Source organism: Semicossyphus pulcher, unplaced genomic scaffold (assembly GCF_022749685.1).
Source record: "Semicossyphus pulcher isolate SPU_LCO1_2020_fin unplaced genomic scaffold, fSemPul1.0.p SCAF_18, whole genome shotgun sequence".
In the NCBI taxonomy this organism is placed as follows: Eukaryota; Metazoa; Chordata; class Actinopteri; order Labriformes; family Labridae; genus Semicossyphus; species Semicossyphus pulcher.
Window position 1 is genome coordinate 17,987,724 of NW_027211691.1, and position 24,312 is coordinate 18,012,035.

Sequence of the window (24,312 nt, forward strand, 5' to 3'; positions counted from 1 at the left end):
AACTGTTTACTTCTTGAATAACTAACCTGAGACAATCATTGCACTTACTCTCTTTCTCACGAAGCCCAGACACATTTTTGAAAAGAGAAAAAACAGACAAAACTGAATTTGTTCTGATGCAAACAACCAAACTAAACTGTCTTTCCCTAATTTATATTTACCTCATTTAATCCAAATAATATGCCAACATTTGAGACATTGCTTAGTCATTCACTGTTAGCTAAGTCGCGCACCTCTCACTTACTGTTACTAGCACCAAGCGTGAGATTACACTTTGAAACTATTTGTATGTTTCGAAACAGTGAGTCCCAAATGTTCACACAGTAAACAAATGCAGTTTTGTTTTTTTTACTATTTTCAGCTGTTCCAGTCCTTGTTTTCCAGCCCTGAAGTGTCAGATGTCACTAGCACGTCTTGTTAGCATATATTAGCCAATTAATGCTAACTGTGAGTTTATCACATTTCATAAAGAATTGTTTGAACAATGGGTCACACTAAGGCAAACAAAAGCAGGCTTATCATTGTACAAAGCAGCTGTCAAATTACTAGCTCAAATGACAACTGTGTGACGATTTTTTAGCTATAGCTAGCTAAGTAATTAAGCTAATGTTAGCTCCAAGAGCTGGTTGAAAAATGAGAATCCTTTAAGGCTTAAATATGACAAAGTCATCACTCTCCTGAATTTCCCTCAGGATCAATAAGGTATCTATCTAGCTATCAAGCTATCTGGTTAGCTAGCTATCTAACTATCACTTTTTGGCGGATTACTGCTGAGTTTGATAAGCGTATTAGTTTTTTCATACGTCAGGCTGTTGGATCAATCACGTAGTGCTATCTTGAGTAATGTGAGTGTTAATTTCCCAGCTGAGGGCAGACAAACACACAGTTCTCCATGCGTTACATTGCTGCCAATGAGTATTGGTTTTAGGAAGGCTAACTCAAAGAAATCAACCTCCAAACACTTTCAAAGCAAGGTATCTTTCTTCTTTTCACGGCATTAAAATGTTGAGAAATCCATATCTTGACAGGCCTGCTGTGCTTAGTGCTGATTACAAAGTCAGGATTGGCTGTTTAGGTGAAGGGTAGCTAATTGCTAAGGCTGCCTTTGTTCACTGCAAAGCAAATCTCTTGCAGCAGCTGAAACAAACAAGGCTTGTTTTCCAGCTGTGCAACAGGGAGGTGATATTTGTGAAAAAAGCACAAGTGTGTGTCCACGTCTGGAGGAAAAGGGCAGTATTTCCATCCTGCACCTACAAATGACAGAGAATGGCACTTTAAAAGGAGATTGTTTGTAGATGGAGAGGAAGTGACCTTTAGGCAAAGCAAGAATCAGGCGTTTTCATGGGGAAGAAAACATTCTCAGTCCATCTTTGTAAGATGGTTAACGTTAATATCCCACTTTGTGCTTGAGCTTTGCATACAGAAGAAATGTAGGTTGGAAAAGAGGCTTCTGATAAGACTATTATTGTAGAGAAATAGCCTATATTCTGACATGTTTTTCATCATGTATTAAGTGAGTCACCCTAGAGTAATGAATAGCCTCTCATAGTCGTCTTGTTAAGTTTGGATGTCCTGAGAACATTACGCTCTAATCTTACCACGGAACAAAACAGAGAGGAGAAGCTCCGACCGCTGCAGGCTGCACCATGAGGAAGTGCTTCGTCTCAGTTAATTGTCTCTGCAGCCAATTACTGCAACCGCAACCATGGCAACTAGAGGGACATTTTTTAACCGACACTAGCTTCTCTGCAGATTAAAAGCTCAAATAAAACATTTTACACTTCCTCCAGGCAGAGCAGGCCCTCCTGTAAAAGAGGGAGATGAGAGAGATTTGTGGATGTCCTGTGGCCGGGGTGTGTAATTAACAGGTCGGGTACGAGAACATATGAAGACCCAGGCTTTAATATACTCTCTCAGTGTAAGATTACAGCGAGTTAGCCTGGAAATGAAGCCAAAGGCACCTCCAACCTTTTCATATCTTCTCGTCTTTACGTAGATTAATAATGGTGATTCCTCGCGGGAGGATGCCAAGAGTTTTTCAAGGTTTTTCACAGCTGCATAAAACATTGTGATCTGAAATATTGGAGATCTCAGCGAGCCAAGATTGCAATCATTAGGGTAACAGATCGATGAACACATTGTAAGAGTCTGTGTAACTGTACAAACAGATGAGTGGACAGAGCAAGCCTGCCATTCCACCATCGATCTTTAGTCTTGACATCACTTTTGTATTGATTTCCTTGCTGGCCTTCTACACGGATAAATAAGCAATGAATTTTATATCTTAAGATAGTGAACATTTGTGCAAGCGATGATCTTTTCCGGATGTGATTATAATTTGAGTTAACTGACCCTCTTTTGCTGAGTTTGATGGTATCACTTGAAGGTAGTTAAACCCTCGTTAGGTGCTGTTTATGTTGTGGCTGCGACCAGGCTATAATTGATCTGATTTGCGGCTTCCTTCCACCTACAAACCAGAGGCCAGCCAGGCGTCACAGTCTGCCCACACATCGGCAGCCTCAGGCCGGGGGGAACAGGCCTTCCTCTGGCCCCCACCGTGTCATTAGGCACCTGATAATCCCTTTGCTAGAGGCAGGAGGAAGTCAGGCACCAGGGGGGGAGAGGAGGGGGGTTGGAAGGGAGGGCGTCTTATTCTCAGGTTGGACGGAGCTGGCTCACATTTGCTGCTTTGATCAGTTGTCTTGTGTGTAATCAAACCAAGCAGGTCGGCAGGGGAACAACATCCTATCACATGGGATAGAGCACTGTAGGCAGAGCAGTCGGCGATTCACAGACCAGAAATTAATCAACAGAGCAAAACGATAACCTTTAATGATGATACATAAAGTTCTAACTCTGTTGGTATTTTTGTCCTAAAACATGCATTAATTGCTTTTCGGGGCAGCAAAAATACCCGAATACAGGATTGACATATTATCATCTTTTCAGCTGCTAAGGTGAACTTGTTAGCATACAGACACTGTGCAACGTCATCATTCACTAGGAGTCATGTTTTATGATTGTAAGTCCAGTGTTCCCTCCCTTTTTGCCTTGTGTTTGGTCTCCACCATCTCCTGAGGGAATTTTGGCTCATTTAGCTACTCAATACGACTTTCACAAGCTAGTCGCTAACTGTCAAGAACAACAGTGTGAGAGCATCCAGAGAGCCCCAACAGTAAAGTAGAAGGGCTGGACAGCTAAAGAAAAAGCTCAAACTTGTCATAAAGCTCAGTTTAAATCTGTATATATTCAGCTGATAATTCTATGTAGGTTCATCATTGTCAGTGTCAGTCAGCAAGAAAGCTCACTGAGACTTAACCTGAGGACAACCCTGATATAGCTTAGCCTCGCATGTCCGACTCTGGCATTAAACCCAGCTTCTTGTTTACAAATGTTTTTTGTTCAGATTAAACAAACAAGGTGTAACTTTTATTAGTAAGCAATTAGTAAGTAAAGGTCTGAGTCATAGACTGTATATAAAGATGGAAGACATGACAGCTCCATTAAAATGAAGCCAAAACCTCTCTAGCGCCCCCTGCTGACTGGCTGCAGTAGAGGTCATAAAGCCCGCCTCCTCCACGTTAACAGGAGGGACATGAGACAAACTATAAAATCAAAATATACGCCAAATATATTATACGTCATTATAGTTAGTTATTATCACTTGATTTACGTCCAAGCATTCATTTTTCTGACAAGTTTATTTTTAACAAGTTATTTGATGCTGTAAAAAGGATGATTGACAGCTCTGTTGACAAATCCGGCTCCTGCAGCCGATCTGTTCCGGATTAGCAGAGTAGAGGAGGAACGGCGAGAGGAGACGTAACTAAAACAATGTTTTACAACAAAGTTTCCATATCTGTGAACGTCTGCTTCAGACCAACACAAGAAGCTGTTCGGCTGTTAAACACGCCGACGTGCGGGATCTTTGCTGTTTTTTCATTAATTTAAGTGTGTGTTTTGGTTAGCAGAAGTGGATACGGCGGCTCTACCAGCCGATCTCTACTGCGCAACTCTGGCTCCAAAAGGCGTCACCATCGATCAATGGCAGCACATATCACAGGGGCTATTTTGGCTTCAATTTCATACAAGAGAGCAGATGGAGACAGGTCATCCATCTTTACATACAGTCATTGGTCTGAGTAGACAGATTCCTTTTTATACATTTAAACAAAGCCCGGCTAGCTTATTCCCCTGCTTTCACTCTTTTCGCTAAGCTAACAGTCTCTTGACAGTCAAACATGACAGCCGTGTCGATCTGCGGGGAATGAGCTTATTCCCCAAACTGTCAAACTATCCTTTAACTTTGAAGCTGTTTCTGCATCTCAGAACACTATATGATGAATGAGTCACTGCTGGCTGTATATGTCACACAGCCAAAGTGTGGAGTATTGAATTTTGTAGCTCATTGCTCGACCAAACAGAAGTGCAATAGGAAATGTCATGTGTTGAGTAATGGCAGGATGCACGTAGCAATGCATCCCAGTGAGTTACTTAACACATTTACTGTTTCGTTCCTGGAGCACCTGCAGAGAAAATCGCTTCACAATCCAATTAGACTTCAGATTAACTGATGTATGAACAGCACGAAGGAGTTATTATCAGATCTGTTTGATTACAATGTTTGACTTCAACAAAGGATGTAATTAATGCTTCTTTTTAAAGGTGCAAGCCGCCCGTTTTCCACTGACCCATTTGAGTTATAAGGACCAGAATGCAATGAGAGTCAATGATGTATCTAATCAATCGTTCTATCTTCCCCCGGCTGATGACTCGCTGTTACAGATGACTGGGACGGCAGCCTTTCCACAGGCTGTGATTGATATCAGCTCCCAGGGGAAATTGCCGTCGTCCATTGCCAAGTGTTGAGCCGACGCTCGGGCACAAAGAGAGAGAGGAGGGGGGAGAAATAAAGTGCTGTGGTAGCATCCCATATGACCTGATTCTGCCTCCCGCTCTCTTCCCTCGCTCTTCGGGGACCACTTGTCCCAGTTTTTATCTCCAGCTGGGAGATTTGTGACGGTTTGTTCGCTCTCTCACTCTGTCTCCTCTTTTCTTCACATTATAGACGTGAGGAGGAGGACGATCTACGAGTACCACCGTGTGGAGCTGACCAAGACGAAGATCACCAATTCTACAGCCGTGGAAATGTTCCCTTTAGCCAGTAAGACGGCTTTTGTTACAACAGGAACAAATTCCTGCGCTGTATATCCATCAGGTTATTGCTTGTATCAGTTGTTTGAGATTTGACCTCTGTGACCTTTCTCCTCTCCAGCCTGTCTGCAGTTCACCAGCTGTGGCGCCTGCATCTCCTCACAGATCAACTTCAACTGTAGCTGGTGCCATCGGCTCAACAGGTTTGAACACTTTCTCCAAGTCAAAGATTCTCCTGTAACTTTTAAACCCAGTCGCCTCCCGACATATTGTCAGCAGGAGTTATGACCTGGTCTACTAATAACTGTTTTGATCCATCTCTTACTTATTTAGTCTTTTAAATATCAAAAACAACCCATCACAACTTAAAAAAATATTTTTGTCTGAAAAAGAGTCGAGTCTAGTTTACAATTTTGCAAAAACAGCTTTAAATCTTATACCCATTCACTTTGTTTTTACAAAATCTACACACAACGTTTTAGGTGTTAGGTTACAACAATGTTTTTATCATCATCATCAACCACATCCTCAATACCATCATCACCAACAACATCATCAATACCATCATCACCAACAACATCCTAAATACCATCATCACCAATAACATCTTCAATACCATCATCACCAGCAACATCCTAAATACCATCATCACCAACAACATCATCAATACCATCATCACCAACAACATCTTCAATACCATCATCACCAACAACATCATCAATACCATCATCACCAACAACATCTTCAATACCATCATCACCAGCAACATCCTAAATACCATCATCACCAACCACATCTTCAATACCATCATCACCAACCACATCTTCAATACCATCATCACCAACAACCTCCTCAATACCATCATCACCAACATCATCAGTACCATCATCACCAACCACATCTTCAATACCATCATCACCAACAACATCATCACCAACAACATCATCAATACCATCATCACCAACCACATCTTCAATACCATCATCATCAACCACATCATCAATACCATCATCACCAACCACATCTTCAATACCATCATCACAAACCACATCTTCAATACCATCATCACCAACAACATCATCAATACCATCATCACCAACAACATCATCAATACCATCATCACCAACCACATCTTCAATACCATCATCATCAACCACATCTTCAATACCATCATCACCAACCACATCTTCAATACCATCATCACCAACAACATCCTAAATACCATCATCACCAACCACATCCTCAATACCATCATCACCAACCACATCATCAATACCATCATCACCAACCACATCCTCAATACCATCATCACCAACAACATCATCAATATCATCATCACCAACAACATCATCAATACCATCATCACCAACCACATCATCAATACCATCATCACCAACAACATCTTCAATACCATCATCACCAACCACATCATCAATACCATCATCACCAACAACATCTTCAATACCATCATCACCAACAACATCATCAATACCATCATCACCAACAACATCCTCAATACCATCATCACCAACCACATCCTCAATACCATCATCACCAACAACAACATCAATAGTATCATTAAGTGCAGAGGTGTTCATGACAGAGCGGGGTCTTTAGCTTCTCCTTAAAGGTGGAAAGGGACTCTGCAGACCGAATAGAGTTTGGTAGCTCGTTCCACTACAGAGGAGAAGAGTCTAGCTGGCAACAGTTATTTGAGTGAAGTTGTTTTGGTGTCACTCGTTGGATGTTTTGATAAATCCTGCATATGAAATCTTCTCATATAAACAAATAATTTCCTTTAAAAAATGGATTAAGTGGATGAATTGGATTCCATACTTTCCATACTTTCCTTTAAAAAATGGATTCCATCCAACATTTCCATTTAGCTCGAGCATTCCAGATCACAAAATACCTCTTTTAATTTGTGTCCGCTTTATGAGAAGGAAACAGCTATTTGGGAGTTCGAGTTCACCTTGAAGTAACGTGGCATTTTGGTGAAAGCAGCATTTCACATTTACCATTAAAATCATCAACCTTTGCATTACCATCAGTAACGTTCTTAAAAAATGCATGTTTTTTTTTTTTTAAGAACAGCCCAGGTGCAGGGCTGACACTGAGCTAACACAGCCGCAGGTGGATTTGACTCAGTAAATAATGAAAAGGTCGAGCTTGTGTTTGGTCTTCTATTGAAACCATCAACTAAAACCAAAATAAGGAGTTACTGCTATCATATCACATTTAAAAATCACATTTAATGTGCCTAAGCAGTAACCAGGATGTGTTCTAAACAGTTCATTATTAATATTCTGATATTACAGTAGTTTAATTAACTTTAGGGTTTCGCATATTTGTTCGTATAACAGCCATGTTTAATACAAAGAATGAGTCTCCAGTCAGTAAGGCCGTCCACAGTGTCCCTTTAACCGTTACAGGAGAGTCCTATTCACTGAGTGGGAGTGTACTTCTTCTATTTAGACGAGACATCAGCTTATTTTAACGTTCACTCAACTCACACCTGTTCTGTCGCCCTCTGCTCCGCTCTTTATCTTACCCTTCCTGTGTCCCCGCACTTCAAACTAAAGTAAATATTTGAGCAGCTAAAGAAGTGCTCGTGTTCCTCCCCACCTCTCTGTGAAATGTGAGCTGCTCAGTTTTCAGGGTTGGAAAAGTTTGATTAACACACACAAAAAAGAAACTTGAACACCTATAGATGTTTAGTGTCCTTACAAATGCATTGCCTGAAGTTTTGGAGGTTGTTGCTGAGGTTTGTTCAGCCTGACCTGAGGAAGCCACCGTCTCGTCTCTTTTGTATGCCGCTGCACTTTGAATGCCTTTTGCATCAAATATTGATGTGGCACTTTTTTATTTCCTCCTCATTATTTATTCTGCGAGTAGAGCGTCTGACTGGAGAAATGTGCAGCACTTCTCCCCCGCCTGTTGAGATTTGTTATTTAGGACTTACATGGGGTTTTCAATTTGACTTTCCCTCTGCTCTGCATCTTAAATGTGCCTTCTTTTGACAGAGACAAGCTCATTTACAGCGCCGCGACATGCAGACATGTTGTTCCCATCAGCAGTTTAAGGACGCCGTGCAGAGCTACTGTATGCCTGCGGCTGTGATCTCATTAAGCTGCATTTTAATGAGCTTTCTAACTGCGTTAATATCTGACTGCTCAGCCTCACTCTGCCCTCTGTATCCTTCAGCCACTTCCTTTCAAAAGAGGCAAACATGCTTTAAACAGGCGCTAATTAAAAAGCGTGGCGGCCCTGTTGGCTCCGGGGTTAATGAAAGGCGCTGACATTTTAAGAGAACGACCTTAATGAACTTCTCTCACAGTGAAGTCCCGGGAAGGTGAGAGCGCAGCGCCTCTCTCATGCTAAGATCTAAACTGAGTCAGTTTGTTGTGGCGGATGTGTGCAGCCGGTGCTGCAGCAGGTTAATAAAGTGTGACAGAAGTCCCAGAGGGCTGCAAGTGCAGCCCAACTCTGATGTGTTTGTAGGGAGGCGGGGATTTGTTTACCAGAGAGACACAGCTGGAGAGCATCATAAATGCATCTAACCGATAATTAATCACTTTTAAAGAGACAAATATTGAGTTTTAACATGACTCAGCCTCCCAGGTGATTTCTTACTTTTTTATGGAGAAATTGAGTAATCACAGGTTTTACCATCTTTTTTTAGCCCCTAAACAAGCACGGATGGAGAAGCATTCAGCTGCCATGTGTTTTAAAATACGACTTTAAAATAATTATTTGTACTTAAATTAAGAAAAGTAAAAGTACGCAGTATGTGTTTTATATATTCTAAAATTTTGAGCAGTGAATTTAGTGGTAATTGTTGGGCATTTAATGTCAAACCTTTTTATTTATCTATTTATTTACTAAAAATCGTCTTTTTCTCATCTCAAAATGTTTTAAATGTAGATTTATAACTTGTTTATGAAATGGAAAAGTTGGTTTGCATTGAATTAAGTCGAAATAACATTCGCAAATTTCTTGCTATAAGACACAAATCTAAACTACATTGCAAACATTGCATAAAACTATTATTGTTTTCTGTCTTCAGAATAAAAGCCACCCGATTTCAATGCTTTAAATGTGAAGCGTCGGCAGTGATTGTGAGGTGCACACACTTGAGGGAATCAGGTGTCTGATTGCTCCTAGTTAAGACCAGCTGTGTGAAGCCTATATATATATGCACTGGGTTCCAGTGCTGTGTGCTGACTCACCTTCAGAGGTAGTGAGAGGTTATCTGTGTTTTCTCTTGTTGTTTTCTCTTGTTGTTGTGTAGGGGTGCGTGAGTCCGCAGAAGAACCACAAGAACCTGTCTGTGTGATTCGCTCACTGATTGTCCTGCAATATATCAATCGCAGCATCGCTGTATCGTGATATGTGGGCTACATATCGCACGTCGTACCATGAGTTACCCTGCGATTCCCACCCCTAATTTATATAGCGCCAACTCATAACCAAGACACTTAACAAAAAGAGGTCCAGGCCGCACTTGTTCATATATTATTTAGAGATACGGCTGTAAAACAGTGAGGCCAGAATCTGACATAAACGCATCATTTTCCTGTGACCGCACCAATTAAAACAAAACCATTGCAGTGGGAGACCCTTAAAGAATGTTTGTACATGGATGTTCTTTTGATTAACTAAAGACAACAAAGAGTTGATTTGATTTAATGTCAGTTTTATGTATTAAATGTTTATTATGTTTTCTGCTGCTGCAATGCACGGAGTAACCCCATACTGAATCCTGTCCTGCTGTGAATGCAGAAACCTGAAGTGAAATATTCTCCTTTACAGATCCATTTATATTCACATGAAGCTCCTCCACCGTTTCTAATTAAAAGCATTGTGGCTCACTGCACTAGATGCCAACCAGCAGGGATAGATGCCATTGAGACCAAACAAAACACAAGCTCCCATAGGGACAGGTTAGACCAGACCTGCTCTGTAATACTGTGTCTCACTCTGCCTCCCTCGCCTCCCTCTCTGCGGGGAGAAAGTGGGGGGATTAAGCGGAGGAATCTGTCTCGCCTGATTGAACAGATGAATTTTTCGGGGGGGGAAATAAAAAGGAAAGGATGATTAGAGAGGTAGAAAGATGAAAATGGACTCCTTAGCATAAAGCCATTACCATAACAATATGTCCGCCAGAGAGATCGGGCCTGCTGGGGATATCTGAGACTCCACTGGACTCGGATTGTCCTTTGAGCACAAAGCTCTGCTGCCATGGTTAGCTGTAAAAAAAAAAGCTTCTCTGCATTGTGAGTCGGTCGTAGGTTGTTTTCATTTGTGTGCATTTCTCTATACGTCTCCCACCTGCAGCTCTTCAAGTTGGCAGAACACAGTGTGGGCGGGTTTACAGCTTTGGATACTCACTCTTCATCCAGACATGATACTGTTTGGGCCGAGACAGCGAGTTCACCAGTGGGCGAGCGGTGATTTTGATCCGTTTACAGCATGAAGGATTAGTAGGTGCCACCTCGATTACTGTCTGCCTTTTGAGGTTATTAAAAGTCCTGGACCGTGATGCACAGCCGACTCAACATCACGCTTTTCCCAAGAAACCCATGACCCAATGAACTTCCCCTCACAAGATCCTACGTCTTCATACCGTACAAAGCCGCTCCCTCCTCTGATCCAGCCCTCAGGGGGAGGCACAGTGTGGGAGGTGCAGATGTTTGACTCTCAGCTTGAGTCACTTAGTCACTAAAAAAAAAAGTATTGTTATATAAAAGAATAAATCATGCGTTTTAGCGTGGCTCAAATTACACGGCAAATTTGTTAGAGAGCTGCTCCACCAATATTTACACATTGAGATCAGTGCGTTGGTTAATGGGAGCACCAGTCAGCCCCTTTGGCTCTGGACACAATCTCAGTTTGAGTTTAAGGCTTTAAAACTTTAACAGAGTCTACATTAGCCTGGAGACAAGATAAATCTCCATATTACTCACACAAATGTGTGTGGGCCTCACACTTGTTCTAGCCTCACAGCTAGAGGGCTTCTATAGTTGGAATCCTAGTTAGGATGAAGCGGGCATTTCTGTGTGGAGTTTCCTCCCACAGTCCAAAGACATGCTTGTTAGGTTCATTGGCGACTCTAAATTGTCGGTCAGTCCAGGGTGGACCCCGCCTCTCGTCCAATGACAGCTGGGTTAGGCTCAAGCCCCCTGTGACCCTAAACAGCATAAGTGGTATAGATGATGGATGGATGGAAGGAAATTCCCGTTGTGATCCCTGCTAACCTCGACAGATTCCCATACGAGCTAAGCTAACTTCTTGATCAGTTTGAGCTCCGTTGACATATCTTGTAAACAACCAAGATGGCTGCCGCTGCTGTGGGAAGTTCTGCATCCACTATTGCATCAATACAAAAAAAACTGGATGGTAGTTCACTTTACGTAGACATGTTGAGATTGGTTAATAAATCGTGTCATGCGTCTTTTATTAAACTAGAAGACATTTTAATTTGGTTTTAGAACCAGCTAACGAGCCTAGCATCCAACCGCTACATCAGCATCCTGAGACATTTTTTTGCCCGGCCGGTCACTGCTTGGCAATAACGGATGAATTGATAGCTTTCAGACTAGACCATTTGTGAATTGGTTTGCGGATGACAAGCTAACATAAGGGGGTCCGGTTGGCCAGTGTTTTCCCCTTGTTTGTTGCCAATTTTCAGCTGTCCATTTACAATTTAAAAAGACAAGAAAAAGATAAATGTTGGCTGAAATCCTCTCCTGCTTTGTAAAACACTATATTTCTGCCAATCTTAACACATGCTTCTGATAGCCGCTTCTAGCTGCTACAATTAGCTAGCTAACGCTCAAGTGGAACTTTGTCGCCCCATGTCGTATTAGATTGGATTAGGGCTCGATGGTAGCTCATTTTGTAGTGTCTTGGGAAGCCGACTCAAGTCCCAAGCAAGGACCAAGGCACCAAGTTCCCGAATTGGAAAATATACTCTCAAAGAAATAAATATAAAACACCTGCATCATAAATCAGTTCAGAAGAGTTTCAAACACTTTGTACAATAAACCACGTAGGATCCAGTATACTTGTTTAAGCTTCATTGTTTTATTCCCTCTGCCTTCAGATGTTCCAGTGGCTTTGACCGCCATCGGCAGGATTGGGTGGACAACAGCTGCCCAGATGAGGTAAACAAACAAGATGCAATCAGAAATGACTCGAATCTTTAAGAGCTGCGCAAATAATGAATGCCTCTTTCTGTTTCTCATCCTTCAGACCAAGGACAAGATGTGCGACATCATCGACACCACACATCTCTACCCGTTCACCACCACGATAGTCGCCAAAACAACATCCAGGAGCAAAGAGGCCACAGCAGACGGGGACACTCCCTCCACCTCCCACCCTCCCACCAGCGTCCCCACTGAAGGTAAAGCGGGAAACACAGAGCTGGAACGAGGCCACGTATTGTGTCGGAGCCTGAAGCTTTTCCTTCAAGTAGTGATGGATGCTCCGTTCTGGCTTGATGTTTAATGAAGTGCATTTGCCGGAACTGTTCCTCACTGTTATTGATGTGTTTTCTCTTTAACAACATGCACGAGACACTTTTCTCTTTTGCAGAAGGCACGAATATGTTCTGTAGCTCTCCACTTAAGCTAAAAGAATTCATTCCAGATGGCAGGCGGCGGAGCACGGAGCAGCAGCTGTGTTTGCACCAACTTTTCAACAATGCAGATTGAATTAGAGCAAATCTAAGCAGTCCAAAATAGATGCACCAGCACGAGCCAGTGTTCACGTTGTTCAGCTCCACTGGCTCGACATCGATCTTTGTTTTACAAAATCTTTGATTCCTAAAAGCTTCTCTGATGATGTGTCAAAAATATTCTCATCCCGCTTTGGTTCTCCTTAATCTGTTTAAGGTTAATTATGAAGCTTTAACTTTCAGTATTTCACCGTGAAGCCAATGAAGGCACATTTTCATATTTGAAGGCGAAATGTTTTAATTAGAAATTAGATTGAGCGCTAACAGGAAAGTGACTCGACAATCATTTTGGAGTTTAGTGAAATTGGCTCAATCTGATTCAGATATTGAAGCCTTCTTCCAGCTGCTCCTCATTATCACCAGTGTTCTTCCCTCTCCCCTTAAAGGTTTCATTTTACATCTGAGGTCTCCTTTTAGTCATGATTTTCTAGAGAAGAAGAATAAACAGTGGGCAAAATGAAATAATCTTTTTGTTACGCAGTCAAGAGAAGAGAACTTTGTCAAGTGAGGTTCACTTTTCCCATTAAGACACAAAGGAAGCGATATATAGAACCATGTATGTGATATTTGTTTGTTTAAACATGAGAATTTACAGATCAGTGAAATGTTCTGATTTTAAAGGATGCAATGTTTAAAGAGGAGTCTTGATCATACAACGTATCTAAAGTGAAAGATCAACAATAAGTGGCCATAGAAAGTAAATAAACAGTACAATAATTAATATCGTACAGTATGATACGATACGATACAAGACGATACGCTGTACGATATAATACGATATCATGTGACACGATGCAACTAGGGATGCACGATATTAGATTTTTTGCCGATATCCGATATGCCGATATTTTACAACTCATTTAGCCGATTACCGGGATCATTACAGGGATCATCAACTCTCTTCTGTATTGGAATTAGCGTACAGTATAATGGTGATACTCTCACATTGTTACAACGGTCGGGGTGACGGGTCTTGAGATGGTTAATCAAGTTTGTAGTGTTGAAAGACTTTGCCTTGGCTCCTCCTTGCATCACCGAAGCTGAGCAGTCATTGCAAATAGCAGTTTTGCTTTCTATTTCGGACACTTTGAAAAACTTCCACACCACGGACATTTTGGCTTCTAACGCTCTCATGCTGCAGGTAGACACACGTGATGTCATCACGCTGCGCCGCGCAGGTCTTCTTCACGCCGGGGACATTAGGCCGAGGTCGGGCATTTAATCAAGTATGCAGCAGCCCATTATTTATCGGTTAATTATATCGGCGGATATCAGCATGTTGGCCGATACCGATAACGTGCGATAATATCGTGCATCCCTAGATGCAACAACACAAGATACAATTCAAAACAATACAATTTGTGCCCATAGGAAAATTGGTCTTGGACTTTAATGCTGCATATATTAAGTCAACATAGAAACAGAGAAGCACATACCAATAGAAACCACAATTATATAAATTGCACATTACCCATATTGCACATGTTCCAGATAAGATAAGAACACGATTAATGCTACAGCCTCAATTTTAAATGAGGTAAACACAAATGAGTTTGTTTGCATGATGAGCATGGGAAATGTAGTTTATTTTGGTTCAATTCAACACACGCTGTTCTGCTGCGATAAATACTAATGAATGCAGTTAATGTGTATACATCCACCGCTGAAAATAGTCCCTAACAAATTCTGTTTTTAATGACATTTGATAAAGAAAACTATAGTTGGCTTTTTGTTATGAAATGACTTCTTTAAAAATGAAACAGATTTATACGATGCCTAAAGTTTTGTGTCATTATAAGAAACGAATTGGCTTCAGGTTTAGAGCCACAGAAAGGCTCAAAAGTATGGAGGTAGTGAGAGACATGCAAATGGGACTTGAATCTCGAGATGGAAAAAGTGTTCTTAAAGTAGCTTCGAGAAGTTTTTCTGCCTGTCGAGACGGAACAAAAATCCAAACTATTTTAATTGAAATACTGGATTATCGTTCAAGGACAAACTAGTTAACTTGTCACTTATAATACGCTTCAGTTCAGCGTCTCTCACTGACACTGCTCCGCATCAAAGTTGGAGGGGGTTCCTTGCGCTCCTTTGAAATTGCAGGGTAAAATATTGAGCACATGACTCGCTGCACCCCAGCAGGAGTCTAACCCAAACCATACTGCTGCATAATCTCTCAGCGATCTCATGCAAATGCGCTCTGAAACGAGCAGACAGGAGGCCTCTGCTGAGGACAGGAAGAATGGCCAAGGTGTCCTTAAAAGTTTGTTTACCTCCTTTTTGTTCTCTCCGGAGATGTAAAAGTTACGAGGAGCTGGCTGGATTTATGGTGCCACTTTTCAGCTCATTTCCAGTTTTTCAATGTAAACAGGCAGTTAATCTTAATCAGCTCCAGATGTGGAGGTGTTAAATCAGAGTTATAGGATGGAGCTGCTCACCGCCTGTCATAAATTGTCTATATATAATCAATACAAGAAGCATGCACACTGTTTTGTATGCAATTGTGTTAATAGGGCACACGGCCCACTGAGATGATGGACAGCCAATCATTTCAGACATCGATCCTAGTGTTGAATGAATCCACTGCATCCTTTTAAGAGCATGAGAGTAGGGAACACAAGTATGGACACAAAGCGTCAATGTTATATGTGGCAGATTCCTACACAGAAAAGCTTCACTGTCCATCAAAACACGAATGGAAACGTGTCTTTGACATGGCTTATAAGAGAAATATGGTTAATATGGCTGTAAAAGAAGCAGCATGATCTAAAAGTATTTGAAAGTGTTCGGTTACGATGCCCTTCATTGCTTGTTTGTAATGTGAAATCAATGCTTTCTTGATACTTGCTGACTTCCCTCTGCTGTCTCTGGCTCTGAGCTGAAAGACCATTCATCTCTTCAGAGGACATAAATCTTAAAATAAATATCAAATTTCCTTTTGAATCGACTCAAAACAGCTGTAGTTTTTAATAAACGTTACTCAAACAGGAGGATTTACTGCATTTTTTGAGGGGACTATTTTCAGCAGCAGGTTAATACCTGCGTGGTTTGCTTATGTGCAGCAGAAGAATAAGCAGTATGTCAGGCTTTGGCTACAAAAGTGGTACTGCGTTTAGTGTTTCATGAGACTTCATCACTATCAGTAAAACATTAGAGTCAGCAGGTGGAAAAAATGAAGGTTTTTCTGACCTCACAAGAGAGACTTTATATTTGAGACCTGACGGGGAAAATTGAAGTTGCAATGGATGAAAAGAAGCATTTAAGACCACCGTCCCTGAGCAGGAACTTTTGAAATCAAAGCCTAGAACTTTGAGGCAATCATGCTTTTCGCTTGTTGTTTCTTTGGAACAGCTTTAAGAAGCTTCTAAAAATAAAGGGCTTTTTCGCCGATTTCTCAGGGCCTCACTTCAGGGGAGATTCTTGCTTGAGCCACACGCTGGCCAAAACCTCTCCAACCTGCTCTTTTTGATGCACACGCACACACAACTAAGAAGTAACTTCATTATAATCCTCGTACACAACTACCCACAGACATTAATACACTGTCCAGTGTACATTACACACGCTCTGGAGAATACAGCCATGTGATCCAGCAGCAAAAATAAGTAAATATGCACTTACAGCCGACCTTTCTTTGAAGGTCAGCACACTGAATTTTAAAAACGGCGTGTCTGGAGATTTAAATAAATAATGAAGTGACGCTGCTGTGCCTCGTGCGTGTACGTACACAATGAGACAGAGCTGACACTCTGATTGGTTTGATTCATGTTATGCCCGAAACACACAGATGAATAATTAAGGGACTCAAGCCAACCTCTTTGTGCCTTGCGGCTCACTTTGCGCCTAGACTGTGCGCTGCTTAACCTGCAAAAGTGGGTCCGACACGCCCTGAATCACTAAGCGCCATGTGCTTTAGATCATGCACCATGGGCTGTGTAAATAGGGCCCTCAGTGTGATAATTTCATGTCCATGTTTTTCCTGCTTTGTTCCATTTTCTTCAATCTGTAACTACTGTAATCAAAAGTGCTGTTAGATTTACTTTAAAAGATGGTTGTGAAAATGTGATTTTTAAGAGATTAAATAACTTGAGATGGACTCTTTTCTTGTGTGAGAGCGCAGCGTCTGCAGTCGACACAATCCTGTCTCGCTGATGCTATTTCCTCTCTATTGTGGATTTTTTTTTTTAAAGCTTTCTTTAGATTCAAGCCTGAGTTATCCATTATTTCATTCTCAGCCGCAGACCTTTTTCTCCATCGCACCCCCATTAATCATGGCTCTGAGGGTGGATGCAGTGAGTTCAGGGCGGAGTGTGAAAACCGTCCAGCTGTGAGGCGAAACATTACTAGTCACAAAACCAGGTCACTGTGGGAGGAACTCTGAAATAAACGTGTGTATGACTGTATGTGTGTCCAGGGGGGGTCAAGAGGTCATCCTGTGGTATTTGTATTGCAGCCGACACAGAGGAGCTCCTTTCTGACACGTACAGCGGATCAGTTTCCCCGACTCTTGCCCTGTCTCTTCAGCTGCATGGGTCAAAGGTCAGGTTACAGAGAGAAGGCGGGGTGGTTCGCCGTCCTGCTGCTGGACGAGAGAAATGTATCTGTGTGGGTGGGAGTGTGCTGACAGTCTGAACTTGGAGAGTTAGATCTCGTTTCTCACCCTATAGACGTCTGGCTAAACTTCAGAGCAGCGTTACAGTTCTGTAACTGATCCTCCCTTCACTGTCGAGAGAGCCTAATAGATTTCATTCAACAGCCTTATCATTGTTTTTATAGACACTGTTTTTTATCCGGGGCCGGTTTCACACAGACTTTGACTATGGCTTCTTTCAGTAACACAGACTTAAGATGGATGTCTACACTCAATCATTGCACAAAGCGGACTTGATCATTTTAAATAGGACTAATGTGCAGTGGATTCTGGGTAAATGAACTTTTTCTCTTTTTTTGCTGACTATGCAGCCCCTCAGCTCTGTTCACTCCAGCAGAACTATTTGCCTTCTAGAAGACTTGAAGAGTAGTTTCCCTGGCTGAACTATTCTGAGGCTCTGGTGGCTAACTTTTTAGCCTTAAAATAAAACTTGAAGTGCACGGTGGTGCAGTGGTTAGCACCATAGCCTCATTGCTAGAAGGCTCCTAGTATGAATCTTCTTCTTTCTGTGTGGAGTTTGCATGTTCTCCCTGTGCATGCGTGGGTTCCCTTTGGGTACTCCGGCTTCCTCCCACAGTCCAAAGACATGCTCGTTAGGGTCACTGGTGACTCTAAATTGCCTGTAGGTGTGAATGTGAGTGTGAAAGGTTGTCTGTCTCTATAGCTGACACCTGGCTTTTTTGCTTAGTGCACCAAAAACACCAAACCCGTGTCGACAAGTTAATCTCCGCCCCCCCTTTCCGGCACGATGCTATGCTCCGTCGGTAACTTCTGCGACTCCTTGTCATCTCAGCTACAAATTCCGCCGTCTTTGTCCGAGCAGCGCTCGAACATCGCTCCAAATTTGTCGGCGCTGAGTTTGATACACAGACTGAATGAGGATTGGGTACAATAAAGATCTAACCACCATAACGTCTTTACTGTTTACTAACCCTGTCTCAGACACGTTTGTGACGTCAGACAGTGACACAGCAGGAAAGAGACCGAAAGCAGTATACTCCACTGGCAATGGGAAAAAAACAATCGGCATTAGTGTGTAAGTGTGTCTTCCCATCAACTTTAGATGGGAAGGGGGTATGTGTGTCAGCCCTGTGATTGACTGGCGATTAGTCCAGGGTGTGCCCGCCTCTCGCCCAATGACAGCTGGGATAAGCTCCAGCCTCACCACGACCAGCAGCATCTAAAACTCACTTTTATAACAGTTAGCCGCGCCTCCCTCATACAGAGGCCACAGTCCTCAATGCGGCGGCCCCAGGTTCAACTCCCAATGTCGGCCCTTTGCCGCATCATCCCCACTCTCTTCCCTGTTTCCGACACTATCCCGTCCTCTCTCTCTGTCAACAAAGGCTTAAAAGTCTTTGTATCTGTTGCTGTGAAAACCTTCTGTATTATTTCCCTCTTTAATATCCACATGGACCATAAACAGTGACACATACTTTTTATTTAGAAAATTACACCTGGAGTTGTTTTCAAAGTGCAAACCGTGCTTTGCTGTTCTAATTTAGATACATGGTAAAATATGTTAAGGATAAGTTAGTCGAGACATAACTGACATCCAGAGTAGATCCAAACTTTGATATGAATATATGTATTTATTTTTGTGAAATAAACACATCCAGACTTTTTGTGTTGCATCCCTGATGACTACAACAAACTTAAAGTTGCAGCGATGATAATCCATATTCATGACGCTCACTCCGTCTGGGACTAAATTTTTTCGGGCTGTCGCTTACAGTACGATATCTCTCTTAATGATTCATTTCAGACACCAGAATGTGGCTGCATTGGCTCTTTTGTGAATTGAAATGTAAATTCCTCCTGAACATCACAGCTGAGTGAAATGTATCTGCTGTGTGTATGTGCTGAATTTGCATAATGTGAATCCTATGCTGTGTGTAAACGCCTGCTAGCCTTGGAGGAGAAGTGGGTCACGCTACATTTCCATATTTCACATGTATAGTTAACCCCAGACAGCTTTTACGTGCTGAATTATGCATGCCGGACCATTATATTCCAAGCATTAATTTTTAATCCAATTTAAAGTGTGGTAAATTTCATGTTGAAAGGAAGATGAGACCCTAATGAAAGACGCCTTATTTCTCCAGGGAATTATTGATATTGTCAGAGCTTTAAAAACAAACTACAAAGAGAAATATTGATTAATATGTCTGACGCTGGCACCTCTCTCTCTCTCTCTCTTTGTCTCCTCACAGATGACACCAAGATCGCCCTGCATCTCAGAGACAACCAGGGTAGGTCCTCATCTTCCACTGTTTTCCTCCTGTGTTTTATACCGCTGAAGTAATGCTCCCTGGTTGCTGTTTGATCTTTTTGGAGGATGTGTGTCTCAATCAGCTGATAAACTAAACTGACTGTAGTGTTTAACTGTCCCTTTGTGGGCCTCAGCGATCAATTATAGGTCGGTCCCAAATCCCAAATTCTGTTCTGATGTCTTCAAATGTACGGAAGAGGATTAGGGCCACTGAAAAAAAAAAAATTAAGGTCCAATAAAAAAATTTTTTTTTTTTTATTTGGAGAAAAAAAGTCAGAATTCTGAGATTAAAGTCAGAATTCTGACTTTAATCTCAGAATTCTGACTTTTTTTCTCCAAATAAAAAAAAAAAAAAAGTATTGGACTTTAATTTTTTTTCCAGTGGCCCTAATCCTCTGATCCTCTTCCGTACAAATGCCTTCAATTAAGGAATATTCTGTATTTTTTTCCCGCTAAAATTAAACATTTAAATTATATATATAGATGTATGTTTGTGTTTCTGAGGTGAATTTTTAACACCATCCATTTTACCATCACCATCCAGATTTATGACCCAAAATAAAGTAGGATGTATTGGTCCTTCACAATGAAATCAAGCTATGATTAAAATTATGACGGAAATAGGGAAGTGCTTGCACCACCTACAAATAAGACTTTCACCTTTCAAGAGAAAACAATGTAGTGAAAGCTTGAATTTGCTGGAGATGACGCCATAAAAAACACATTAATCACCTTTTTAAGTATCAAATAACTTCACAGCGCTAATGCTAAACATGCTACAGCTATCAGAATTCAGCATTTCTCTCTTTAGTTGGTAATGTATGCAAAACATCCAAACTTTGAAATGACTCCATCTCCATCGGCTCTCAGAGATGGCTTTTCAAACGTTTCATTTCCTGCTTGAGAGGAAATGGAAATCAGCCGCCTCTATCACACTTCTATTACACAAACGCTGCGTGTCTGTCATCACTCGGCACTCGTGGGCCGGCACCTCAAACTGTGAAGATATCTCTCTGCGTGTGATTATATTTCATGCATCTAAACTTTTTCACACCGCATAACCTGGCTGTAATGTTATTCAAGGTGAGCAGTAATAGTAAGACAGGCGCCAGAATTATCATACAAAGAGTTATAGATCTGCTCAGTTTGCATTGTTAGCTTTCTTAAGCCCCATTAGCCCTGTTCTGCTCCGCTGGTCTCATTTGTCCTTTTTATTAAAAGCTCTGATGCTGTCCATTAGTGTTTACTTAGTCTCCTTTGGGTTTGAGCAGGCATACAGACAAAGCTAATGGAGAACGAATTCAGGGCAATCTGTTGAAGTCGACGTTGTGCTCTGCTGTTTCGTCCAGACTGAAGTATCTCAGCAACTACAGCTTCAACAGATAGTCAAAGACCTCAACCAGACTTGGCTGTTCGATAAAAACCACACACTATTGCTCCACAACTAATCGAATATGATACATTTTGGCTTCCCACTATTAAAAAGTTGATTGAAAGCTTGTCATGTAATGTCATGAGCGCCTACCTTGCAGCGACTGTTTAGAGTGGAAGAGGAAACAACAGAGGCCGGTGTTTCGGTTCATCAAGCGGCCATGTTAACTGGCGACTTTCAGCCGAATGCTTCCGTGGTTGTCGTAGTTACGGTAGCTGCCCTCATGAATGGCTCTTTGTTGTTTTTCATTATGGTCTCAAAATATACTTATCTGTTACGTCTTTGAAGTGTTGGGGTTGCAAACGTGTCGAGTAGGCTACTGACGCTCAGACGCTAAAATGGGAAGAGAGCAAGTCACGCGTTGCACCGAAATACCGGTCCCCCCGAAACGGCTCGTTATCTGTTGTTTGGGGGCATTTTGGGTTCAGGACAAATGATGTTAAACAAGAAAAAAATATATATGCAAAGAGTGCCAGTCACACTGTTTGGGCTTCTAACTAACCTAGAGACAGCTCTTGCACTCTGTAGCTCTGTCAAAAGAAACTGAAAAAAATGCCTATTTTAGAGAGAAAATCAAACTTCCACAGGCTGTTTTTCAGAAGTAAGCACAACAGTGCAAAAGTCATAATACACAGAGAAGGGGGCACTGCCATCTTGTGCATTTGGAGCCACTGTCTGTGCAGTAGAGCTAGACTGGCCGAGCCACAGTATTGAGGTCCTGCCCCTTCCGCTACCCAAACACACATCTAACTCACCGAAAAAGAGCAAAAATCCCTCACGTCTGCTCAGACTGCGGCAGAACAGCTTCTTGTGTTGGTCTGAAGCAGACGTTCACAGATGTGGACACTTCAATGACTGTAGTTATTGTTTTAGTTACGTCTCCTCTCACCGTTCTTCCTCCACTCTGCTAATAAGGAACAGATCGGTTGCAGGAGCCGGATTCGTCAACAGAGCTGTCAATCATCCTTTTTACAGCATCAAATTAAAACTAAACTTGTCAGAAAAATGAACACTTGGACATAAATCAGCATGATGAGAACTAACTATAATGACAGAAACCATGTTTGAGAAACATTTATTTGGCGTGTATTTTGGTTTTATAGTTTGACTCATGTCCCATCTGTGAACATGGAGGAGGCGGGCTTAATGACCTATACTGCAGCCAGTCAGCAGGGGGCGCTAGAGAGGGTTTGGCCTCATCTTTTTTATACAGTCTGTTGTTAATAAGTGGCAGTGTGAAATGATTCTTCAGCTGGATTACAGAGAATGATCGATTGTCTAGTTTTGATGTTCCAGCACACAAAATGATCCATACTTTCTGCTTTATAAACCTCCAGTCTGGGAGTCCACACACTGTTATGGCTACACTGAATTACACAACCACACATTCACAGTGACTGCCCACATGCATTGGACAGGTTTGATTACCACCAGGTTATTCTGTGAGCTGGAAATCAATGAGGCAGGGAGCCAGGGGGAGCGGCTGGTTGGCTGACAGGCTCGGCGTTGACTGTAGCTGCTAATTAAAGACAGGGAGGAGCCCGGGAGGAGGTTGTCAGAGGGGCATAGAAGAAGAAAGTTGATGCACAGACCTGGGCTGAACCTGCTTTAAAGCAAAGAACACTTTTTCCCTTTGTGTATTTTTATTTTATTCTTATCTCGTGTGTTTCTCTAGCTGACAAATTGCAGGTGAAATTCTCGTTTTTTATGAAATAGTTCCTCCAACGTGAAAACAGAGATTCCCAAAAGTTTACAGGACGTTCTTTTCATCTTCAAAAGAACTCTCTGCAAAGAAAACACCTGCTGGGTGGACTTTGAGGCTCCACTGTGTATCTGAGAAAGTACTTCAAAGATGAGTGATGTCTTCCAAGACTCAGTGAAGGACAGACTTATTATGTAGTCACTGTATTCAGCCTCTTCAGTTTGCATTGGCACGACTGGAGGCTACAATTGGACTCTTATCTGCATCTATAGGCCTCCTATCAGGAACATATGCTTCTAACCTTGGTTTGGGATTTCTTGTACTTGTGGGAAAAGAAACTGCTCATGAATACTTAAACAGACCTCCGAATAATCACGTCACAGAGTGCTTAAGACTCAGTCTAAACCTTACCCTTGAGTTTAATCTCTACGTGAAAGAAATGTCACATTAATCACCTTCTGTAGGACGTAAAAAAACCTATAAAATCTTCAACTATTTTCAAACATATATGACTCAAGGAGATTTACAGCTTAAGTGTCACTGTTAGATGTTTATTTCCTTTGTCAGTGTGGTAATATTTAGCACATTTTAGCTTAAAAACATGTATATTTTAAGACTTTAAACATGTAAGAAAGGAAGGTATTGATGAGTGATGAGTGCCCCCTGCTGGTCAACAATTGAACTGCACTAAAATGAGAAAACTTCTCTTTTGTCAAAAGTTTCTCTGCACTTTAGGCATGTTCATGAAAACTGACATTAAAGGGTTAGCTTAGCAGCTAATCTGCACCCTCACTGACAAATAATAACAGCATACTAAAGAGAAAAAACTGGAGGACATGTATCAACGTTTATCATGACTATCTTGAATGAACATTGTAATAAGAGAAATATAAAACGTTTTATTTGTGCTGTTCTTCAGTGATGCCTGCAGACAGCGCTGCAGACAGGATGCCAGGCACGCACCCTCTGCACATCGGCCTGATCCTTGGCATCCTCCTGGTGGTGCTCATCATGGTCGCCGGCGTGCTGGTCACTGTTTACATCTACCACCACCCGACCTCTGCAGCCAGCCTCTTCCTCATTGAGGTGAGTGGAGACGCTAACAGCTGCTGACGTTAAGCTAGGGGTAGTGAAATCTCCCATTGAGAGGGAAGGTTTATGCTTAATCTTGACACTAGAGAAGAAAATAATCTCAACACAAAGTCTGTTAAGTGACGGATCTTGAGATTTTTCAGATTAAGCGCTCGTGTTGACCTTCAGTATCTGATGTAAGCTTTAAACTTTTAAGTCAACATGGATAAGATTTCCTTGAAGGGCGCAGAAAAAAATTAAACATCTACAACTCTATGTCAATTTATCTTTA

At 41.8% G+C, this 24,312-nt stretch overlaps 1 protein-coding gene across 1 annotated transcript in view; it reads left to right on the forward strand.

The window, feature by feature from the left end:
* The window catches only part of plxdc2b (plexin domain containing 2b), a 101,315-nt gene that overhangs the window by 72,241 nt on the left and 4,762 nt on the right, over positions 1 to 24,312 (forward strand). Inside the window, exons 8-13 of the mRNA XM_069667621.1 lie at positions 5,069 to 5,164; positions 5,276 to 5,357; positions 12,260 to 12,320; positions 12,409 to 12,562; positions 19,757 to 19,795; positions 23,869 to 24,035. Coding sequence (XP_069523722.1) covers positions 5,069 to 5,164; positions 5,276 to 5,357; positions 12,260 to 12,320; positions 12,409 to 12,562; positions 19,757 to 19,795; positions 23,869 to 24,035 — 599 coding nt within the window. The remainder of the gene's footprint in view (positions 1 to 5,068; positions 5,165 to 5,275; positions 5,358 to 12,259; positions 12,321 to 12,408; positions 12,563 to 19,756; positions 19,796 to 23,868; positions 24,036 to 24,312) is intronic.